Source organism: Alosa alosa, chromosome 2 (genome assembly GCF_017589495.1).
Source record: "Alosa alosa isolate M-15738 ecotype Scorff River chromosome 2, AALO_Geno_1.1, whole genome shotgun sequence".
In the NCBI taxonomy this organism is placed as follows: domain Eukaryota; kingdom Metazoa; phylum Chordata; class Actinopteri; order Clupeiformes; family Clupeidae; genus Alosa; species Alosa alosa.
The window spans coordinates 7,832,329-7,842,355 of NC_063190.1; the positions used below are offsets into that span (position 1 = coordinate 7,832,329).

Sequence of the window (10,027 nt, forward strand, 5' to 3'; positions counted from 1 at the left end):
GAAGAAGGGGGGGCATTACAATTGGGGGGTCAGGCACATTGTGCTTGGCAGCTGTGTTGAAGAGGGCCCTTGCATTGGATTCCATTCTAATGCTTGGTCCGCCATGAATAGACATTCTAGTCACTTCTATAAATATCTGGAGGGGAGGGGGGACAGTGGGGGATCAGGAGGAGTGTCTGGAGGGGTGGGCTGAGGGCTGGCTATAAAAGCAGCCGGCCGACAAGCACTCAGTACCTTTTCAGAAAAGTTATTTCTCCAACTTCTTCCTCAGACCGAGCAGTTGACAGGAGACATGGAGAGGCGCATTCCGTTCACCTTCCTCCGCACCCCCAGCTGGGACCCCTTCCGCGACTGGTACCAGGGCAACCGTCTGTTCGACCAGTCCTTCGGCATGCCCTCCCTGCCCGAGGAGTTCAACCCCTTCCCCAGCACCCACTGGCCCGGCTACATCCGCCAGGGCCTGCCCGCCACCCCTGGAGAAATGCCCTCCCAGATGATGCCCTCCCCGATGATGCCCCAGGTGCCCATGATGCCCCCAGTGTCACCCGTCTATGCCCGTGCCCTCTCCCGACAGCTGAGCACAGGCATGTCCGAGATCAAACAGACAGCGGACAGCTGGAAGGTCAGCCTGGACGTCAACCACTTTTCCCCCGAGGAGATTGTGGTGAAGACCAAAGACGGCGTGGTTGAGATCACAGGTGAGACTTTTAACTGCCCCTCTCTAAATAGTTCAGGGGACTTCTGGGATTACTTCGCTTGTTGACATGATAATGTTTTGCTTGGGCTTGAGTTTGTGTCTGGCCGACTGTTAGAATTGTCTATGCTGGCTTGTCATAATCTTAAAGAGAGCATGGACTGCACATTCACTCATTTAGTCAGCCGCTGACATTTCAGTATGGATATTCTATAAACAGTGCCTGCAGATGTAGATACTGTATGTAATCATACTGTACAATGAGTATTTGAGGTTCTTGTGGGGACACATAAAAGTTGTTAGATTTGGACATCACATTGAAATTCGTGTCACTGGATTATTGGCTTGCATTCCTGCACACTCCACAAGACTACTGAGAGGGACAAACATATTTTCTAAGAAGTGTGTGAGAGATGGCAAAGAAGCAACAGACCCACTCTGCACACGCTGACACAAAACACAAGACTGGCAGTGTGTTGACTTTTGAAACCGACTTGTGTGTACTTCTTAGAGTTGAAGCACAAGTGCTCAAAAGTGCAAACAAGCCACTAGGCATCAGTTTAAAAGCACCATGTTCCCAACTGTCTGCAGGGAGGGGAGTGTTTGGAACAGAGCCTGGCCCTCGATAATACCGTTCAGATTCCTGAGACGTTAAACAACCCTCCACAAATCAGACTCGGCCTTTGGAGGAGTGCCTTTCAGCAGCAGCATCTATAAATTAAGAGCTGTGACAGAATGTTTAGTCTTTTTACTAAGTCTGCCTCTTAATCAGGAATAAACTAATTGCTCATGAAGGCCTCCTGTCCTAATATGATGATGATATGAACTGTTGGGAGGCCTGTCAGACATCTCCATGAGTACATGAGGGCAACATGACTTGGCGCAGTGTCTCTGGGGTGTTACTGAAAAGCCCTAGCCTCTGAGAGCATCACGGAGCGGAGCGTACACCATGCCCATTTGATACCCCCTAAAGCTCGCCAGCCCGCCTGCTGAGCGTCCCACAGGGAGAGGAGACGGGGTGCCCACTGCTCCCCCTCGTTGTCAGTCCGTCGTCAAAGCAAATAGACGGGCACAGGCACTTCACAGCGAGGCCCGAAGGACCTGGTGAGGGCTGGAGTGACAGCTTGAGTGGAACATGCCTGCAACACTTCACACAATGCCCTGATAGTGTAGTGCACCAACACAGAGTCAGTTACCAAGGCAGAGAAGATTACTCTGAACCTATAGAATCAATTCCCCCCCTACTGACTGCATGAGCAGCACAATACATGCAGCAGTAAACAGTCCACTCTGTGAGAGGGCACAGAGCCGGCCACTTATCAGGGTCATGGCTGATCACTGTCAGCCTATAGAATCAAGTGCTCTTACATAAACAAACGCATTCCACTGGATAAACACTGCAGTCATCTACATACACAATATATTCCGTCCCATGACAAGACACAGTCATTTTTAAAGGCATTGACTGAAAACACATACTGTAGAATCACAAGCAACTGCCTTCATATTGATTCTTTAACTGGTCTTAATATGGTGGCGTTTAACATTATGATTAGGCTTTTAGAGGGTTTTGAGCACATGCTATGGTTTGAAGAAGACAGGAATGTCCACCACAGTTGGCTACCCAGTGCTTCAGTGGCTCTGGCTAAGCTCAGTGTGTGTGTTTACTCTTCTCAGGAAAGCACGAGGAGAGGAGAGACGAGCACGGCTACATTTCCAGATGCTTCACAAGGAAATACACGTAAGTGCACTAAACATTACAGTGGCAGACAGCAGGTGTGGGGTCCAGAGACAATGTATATTAATGACCGCAGAACAACAGACACCTCAGGGCATTTGTTTAGAGTGATGTGTAAATAATGATCATTTTATTATTTGCTAATTATGGATTATATAACATTGTAAAAGCTCTGAATTTAGCAATATAAAGATAAAGAAATCCTATTTTTTTTGTCATAATTTTGCCACAAGAATAAATGGCCCTTGACAGAACACTGTTCCTTCAAAGGCCTTTCCAAGACCTTATCAGATTTTCATCGCTACGCCAAACATCTAAGGCAAAGAGCACTGTCTTCTGGGATATACAATCCTTCTATGGCTTCTCCTGTTAATCCCATGATTTAAGTGAGCTAACATCTTGTCAAAGTCATATTTTATGGCTGGGAACTGTTGCGTAACCATGGAAGGGAGGGCTATTCCTGTTGAGCTTTGTTACAATGCGATGCTCTTTGCCAAAGTTCCTGCATATTGTGGGACAACCACTTATTACCATATATTGCTTGTTTTGCAACTTACTGGCAGAATCTGCAATTGTAATTGAAGACACTTCTGCTAAATTCAGGGAATCACTCCTCGTAGTTATCTAGCTGTCTGTTCAGGCTGTGCTCAGAAAAAGAGGCTGGTGTTCGTACGCTGACTCTGTAAATATGAAACAGAGTGGGTCGCACTGAGCCATAAAATAATTCCTGGAAATGGACATACTGCTTCAGGAGCACAAAAGTGAGGCGTGTATTTTGATTGGCTGCTGAGGTCAAGTATTAAAGGTACTGTCTGTGAGGTCACAGACAGTACAGTACCTTTAATATCTGCAGATCGAGATGGGTTTGACAGTTCCTTTGCCAAGCAGATAAAAGTGTGCATCTCTGAACCAGAGGGAAGACATGCTGTGATCTCAAGACAAGAACTTTCTGGAATAAGAAAGTTGTGTATTTAAGTTAACAAGATAGGGGGGAAAACAATGTTTAGCATCTGGAGATAGTCATACTAATATTGGGAGTGTTAGTCTCACATAGGCGTTTATCCACTTGTGTATCAAATTCCAGTCCCTCCCCATTTTTAACCTCTCAAACCTCTAAGTCATTTTTTATTCACAAAAAATATGTTTGTGGTTTTCTATGGTACTGTATGGCACATGTGTTCATTATGTGAATGTGCAGTATATAATCAACATGGCACATGTGTTCATTATGGGACAATGTGCAGTAAATAATCAAGCCAGATTATTAGCTAGAGGCTACTGGGCAGGAGTGGATGATTTATTGTCCAAAACATTCAGTGCTTGTTTGAATACTTTGTAAATCACTGACATTGTAGTTGTATTAGCTTTGACCAGGTTGTTAAGCAATGTGAAAGGTGGGTTAAAATCATAGAACAGAAAGGCTCATAGAACACAAGGCCTTCAAAGCCTTCTGTTGCCATCTAGAGGACACACTGTAGTACTGTGCAATACTGTGCCATCATATTCACACCCTTTTACCGACCTATGAGGTGTTTTCCTAAACTGTATAGTCAGTGTGTCAGTATTGGTTATTAACAGCACAACATCTTACACATTTTTTTGATCATATTCACTGAAACTGACACTATACTCCGACAGAACAACATAAATCAACCGGTTTTAGAAAAAAAAACGCACTTCTACCTCCACCTAAAGCCTGTTATTTGTTTTGCAAAAATCCACAGCTCCCAGTTCTTCTGGTCCAATCAGAGCAGGGCTGTGTGAGATCTGACTGTCAATCACAGTCTGGTGCAGTCTGGTGCGCACTGACGAGCACAAACTCGAAGATGCTCGGTGGTAGTGAGGGAGGGGCATGAGAGTTGTAAACATTCAACATTTTGGCTAAGTCCCCTCAATCTGTCAGACTTGCCAACTGCAGCTTTATGTAATATTCCATCCTTTTTTTAGCGTACAAAACTATTCTACATATATTGATCAATTGATCATTGGCACTACACATGACTACACAAAATGACTCATGTATCCATGCAGGACTAATAGACTGATGTAACAGAACTGAGTGGTGACTGTCAGCAGCAGTTGAGAAATCTGTCCGCTGACTCATGTAATGGGCCTCTGCTTTTCTGTGTGCTCCAGACTGCCCCCTGGTGCTGACCTCGAGAAGATCACATCCTGCCTGTCGCCTGAGGGCGTGCTAACCGTGGAGGCCCCCCTGCCCAAACCAGCCATCCAGGGCTCCGAGATCACCATCCCAGTCAACGTGGAGAAAGGCAGCATGGTCAAGAAAGAATAGAACCAACCCATACATATAACCACTGTGCATCCCCTCACTCCTCTCACACACACACACACACACACACACACACACACACACACACACACACACACATGCAAATATATAATGCAGATGACACGCATACCTGACTTGCACACACAGAGCCATAATCACACAAGCAGAAGGGATGGTGAACAGCACTGGTGCGTGGTGCAGAGACAGATATATGTTTACAGTATTGATTGTGGGGAGGAGCAGAGACCTGAACTCCACTTCCTCTGACTGGATGTCCCACCAGTGCACTCTGCAGAGCCTTCATGGGTGGAGAGGAGGGTGGTGACGGAGGCTCTGTGTATGTGTGTGTGTGTGTGTGTGTGTGTGTGTGTGTGTGTGTGTGTGTGTCAGATCCCTCGTCTCTGCCCGTCTCTTGTCTAATGATCCAACCCCGGCTGGGATCCCAGAGTACACACACACATCTGCTCCCAGCGCCATATGCTGCCTCTGCAGTAATTACACACTTCATTTGAATGAAGACAAACACACACACACACACACACACACACACACACACACACACCAACACACACCAACACAAGCACACAAGCACACACACACACACACACACTCAAACACACACACCAACACAAGCACACAAGCACACAAGCACACACACACACACACACACACACACACACACACACACACACACACACACACACACACACACACACGCACGCACACACCTTGATCCATCATTTGCTTGTCAGGCACTGTGAGCTATTAAATATGCACTTGCAGGCGTTTAAACAGCTGTGGCCTTCTGAGCACTTCCCCAACGCTGTCCTCACACTGCCCATCAACGCTGATCTCCCACTGCCCAGCACCGCTGTCCTCACACTGCCCAGCACCGTGCTTCAGCTTACTGAAGATGCTCAGAAATAGCCACAGACTGCTCAACACCACTCCAACAGCCTCGACAACCCTTGCCTCTCCAACAAGACTGGTTCTTCCTAAAAACTTATCTGACAGAGACATCATTTTATTGTATTATTTCTTCTCTGAGCAGAAATGTTACTTTTTCATCTAATGTTGCATTTGGAGGAGAAAAAAGCTTGTTGCATGCAAATGGAGAATAAACTTTTCCACAAAACATTACCTTTCCACATTATGTTATAACTCTGACATGGTGCATTTGTTTTGTTTAGGAAACATAAATAGTAACGCGATTGTTATTTGAATAACAAAGTAACACATCTGTATTTTAATGGCCTGTGAGCTGTGTACATAGAGATAGGGAGGATGTTATGGCAACTCGCCCCCTTGGAATTATAAGGTTCTATCCGCGTTCTGAGTAGTTCTGAGATATCGAGCTTCAAAGTCTTAGAATTCCATATAGAATTCTAAAAGTAAAGTGGAACAAGCCTCTTTAGATATAATGTCCAAAAATGCATACAACTTCAAGAAACACCTCACTTCACCTTATTAAATTGTCACAGAATATATGTCAGTAACTCAGATAGAAACATATCATTCTAAGGGGACAAACTTACAATAATGGCCATACTTACAATATTCTGACCATGACTGGAGCACTGGAACATCAGTAAGACTAGTAACGCCCAGTGTCCATCAACAACATTCATGACCTCATAGAAGCCAATAGGACAATATGATACCTGTTAGTCTATTATAATGAGAAATGTAATATAGTCCATAATGGCCACTGCCTGTTCCCTTTCTTTAGCTAAACCACACCTATATCACCATTCTTATATCAGTACACAGTATAGTCAGATCAGATAACAATCCCATGCTATTTAATTATCATGTGAGTTTCTTACTGTGATTTCTCGTTGAATAAACAACTTGACGTGGCAGACCTAGTGATAGTAAACAAGTGTTCCTCAGCTGTTAACTGAATGAATCTGACATAATGTGCAAATCAGAGTTGGGTCTTTTGTTGGTGTTGTGAGCCAAGGGGAAGTGAGGTAATGGGATCAGTGGAATTTTAGAAGAAGATCTCTTCATGAGCGGGAAGTGCACATTACAGTAATAAGGAGAGTCATGGGAGTCTACGGGTCTTTTCGTGCACAGATAAACCTCATTATGTACAGTGCATGATGCTATAGTAATATATTATGTAGATGCTGAACAGCAGATAGTCCTCTTCATATGGAAGTTAGTGGTGGTTGGCTCACCTGTTTCCATGGCTACTGGAGGGGAGCACTGAGAAAGAATGAAAGAGCTGGTTAGCTGAAAGGAATCATGTGGGAGGAATGATTCCTTTCAGCTAACCAGCTCTAACCCCCCCCCCCCACACACACACACACACACACACACACACCCAGCCTCAGACAATGTAGACCATGAAGCCACTGCCACGTGCTTTGGGTGAGAATGACTTGAATCCATTTTCAATAGTTGTGTAAATCCAAAGGAACATATAACATGTAAATGATGTAATGGGCCAATGTTCTCCAAATGGCTGAGGTAAATGTTTTGGTTAATGGGAGATATTCTAATGGGCTGATTCTTGTGGACATGATGCTCTATATTAAAGCCTTGGATGATTGACACATTATTAAAATAAAATAAATAAATTAGGGCTGTCAAAATAACTGATTAATTTTGATTAATTAATTTGAGAAAAAATAACTGATTAAAAAAATTAGTGCAGATTAATAGATTCGGATGACCTTTGACCCCGAGCCGTTCTAGTCAGTAAAAATTAGACTGTAAAATGAAGGAGAGAGAAGAAAACGTGCTGCCTAGATCATTGATTGGAACATTTACTTTTAAAAAATGGCCTGATGGTGTTGATAAAAAATAAAGTGTTGAAAATAAAGTCCTCTGCAATGTCTGCAGCAAGGAATTTGCATATCACCGGAGTTCATCAACTCTATAGCACATCAATGCAAAGAAATAAGTGTTGACATTGAGGGGAGTGTTCATTTATTTTCATTGTGTCCCCTAGGTTATATCTGTGGTCTGAAATGCCTTGTATGTGAAAAAAAAAACTTCTTCCCGAAGCACTTTTGAATTTATTTCCTCAGCATATTAGGTCATATCATAGATTATTATGGCAATTATTTGAACAGTGAAAATAATAATAAATGTCACTAATGCTGATTATTCAATGATTCATTTGCATTTAAATATTTAAAATACTTTCACAGCGAAAATTATATATGCGATTAATTTAGATTAATTAATCACAGAGTATGTAATTAATTAGATTATTTTTTTTTAACGATTGACAGCCCTAAAATAAATAATGTTTGTGTTTAAGAGTGGAAAACTCAACACCAGTGAACCCTGTTCCCAAGCTGCAGCTCAACCCAGAGCGCCTGGCCCAGAGAGGAGCTGCTGGAACTCCACTGATTAAGGGGCGGGGCTTCCCTTTCATTTATTTCCAGCACGTGTCCATTCACTAGGCTCCGTTTTGAAGCCGCACATTCTCGCCTCTAATGCCACGCACACCAATACACTTGCCCACTCTTTCTTCTCTCTTTCTCAGGCTTTACGCTCCCTCGCTTTCTTCTCTCTCACACTCTCTTACTCTCTCTTTACTCTCCCTCTGTCTTCTCTCCTCTCTCTCTCTCTCTCTTCTCTTATTCTCTCCACTATGGAGCTGCAGGGCCTGTATATTTATAGAAAGGTTCCTCCATGCCCTGCATTTCCGGCATGCTCTCTGGCAGCAGATGACAGGAATGTGGAGCACTCTGTCCCTTCTTCCAGCTCCCTTCCCATGAGTTAACAAACCTGGAAAAGAGCAGGGATCCGGCCGAGTCCGTCCGACTCTCTCACTCATTGTCTTCCTCAAAAAAAAAAAAACGAAGCCTGAAGAAACTTCTCTCTAATTGTTTTTTGACTACTTGGCAAGTCTGCCTTGTGCTCACGTTGCTCTCAGTCAACGGTGTAATTTGCTGTGATAAGGTCAAAGGAGCTTAGGCGAGTGGGCTAAATAATGCAAAACATCTCTGTGGAGCTCATTTATGTCTCGCTGTCAAGCTCCAGCTGAGTGCGTACAACTCAAGGCAAGTCTTTTTATAGGACCTTTCAAAACCATGACTCACGATCAGCACCCCCCTTCTCTTCTGTCTCCCTCCCTCCCTCTCTGAGATAATGCCCGAATAAATAATTCATGTCCCACCCCATCCCTCATCCACCAGTGTTCCAACTCCTGTGCCAGGGTGGGGCTCCCATCCATTCTGTACCCGTGTGCCGACACCGCCCCATCATCAGCCAGTAGTCCGATTGGAGAATTCCCCTCCCTCCTCTCTCTCTCTCTCTCTCTCTCTTCTCTTTGTCTCCCCCTCTTTCTCATTGCGCCAGCCTCAGCTGTGAGGCGTAAGTAGGCCAGCTCTCCAAAGGCACCAATTAATGTGATCTAAGCAGGTTCACCCGGGGTGGAGTGGAGATGATTCTAGCCTTGCCTCACACAACACTGCCAACCCCCTTCCACCCCGCCAACCCCAACATCCGCCCCCTCTAAAAGCCTCTTCTCATGGGACCGAAACTCGAGAGGGTGCCCAGTGACGTCCACGCCTGGTCACTCTGGCACACTTGAGCCCTACACGACACACGTACTGTACGCCTGTGCCTGAGCTGAGCCCCCCTGTCAGTGTCATCATGAGGGCAGTTCAGTGCAGGGTCCCTGGAGGCAGTGGACGATCCAAGAACAAGTGTCACTTCCGAGAGCAGGAAGAGTGCACGCCCAGATATTCAGACAGCCCAGTAATGGAGAGTCATGGAGCAAATAGAGCCTCCAGAAGAGGGTTTATATGCACCCTCATCTCAGACACTAGGATATATGATCTGTCTCTTAACCAATCAGAAAAGGGGTTCTCAGTGTCCATTGTCATGAATCTGTTCTATAAAAGTGCATACAGTTCTTACAGAAGCTTTTGTAAGAAACATATGCCATATTCAGGCATTTTAGCCATTTCTTCTTATGCAGTATAACATGCCTGTACAGTACATTATTTCTGTCTGTATATAAAATCAAAATAGTCAGCTTCAGAAAGTAAAAGTCCTACCACATATCTGTGCCAACCATTCACTTAAACCAGCTGATTCTAATCACAACTCTTCAGCTAATTGGTGAGATCACCTGTATTAAGTGCACAAGTAGAACCAATACATGGTTGAACGTCTGTATACTATATGTAATGATATAGTCAAAATAATATTATATTTGCATGAAATATGTCTTTTCACTCATGGTCAATAAATTAATTCATTCATTCATGTCAATGCCACAACTGAGGTATCATCCTAATGTATTACTGATTGATATGATGTAGTCATTATCAAGGAC

The 10,027-nt window shown here is 44.3% G+C and overlaps 1 protein-coding gene across 1 annotated transcript; it reads left to right on the forward strand.

Moving 5' to 3' along the window:
* Nucleotides 1–219: 219 nt before the first annotated feature.
* hspb1 (heat shock protein, alpha-crystallin-related, 1) lies at nt 220–4,819 on the forward strand. Its single transcript, XM_048227349.1, has 3 exons — nt 220–698; nt 2,372–2,435; nt 4,569–4,819. The coding sequence occupies exons 1-3, from the start codon at nt 293–295 to the stop codon at nt 4,723–4,725; spliced, it is 627 nt and encodes a 208-aa protein (XP_048083306.1). The 5' UTR covers nt 220–292; the 3' UTR covers nt 4,726–4,819.
* Nucleotides 4,820–10,027: the final 5,208 nt, after the last annotated feature.

Excerpts from the sequence above, each read along its gene's own strand:
- hspb1 (XM_048227349.1), top strand. The coding sequence starts at position 293 with ATGGAGAGGCGCATTCCGTTCACCTTCCTCCGCACCCCCAGCTGGGAC. Across the intron at positions 699-2,371 it reads CGGCGTGGTTGAGATCACAG|GAAAGCACGAGGAGAGGAGA; the intron begins GTGAGACTTTTA and ends TACTCTTCTCAG. Across the intron at positions 2,436-4,568 it reads TGCTTCACAAGGAAATACAC|ACTGCCCCCTGGTGCTGACC; the intron begins GTAAGTGCACTA and ends TGTGTGCTCCAG.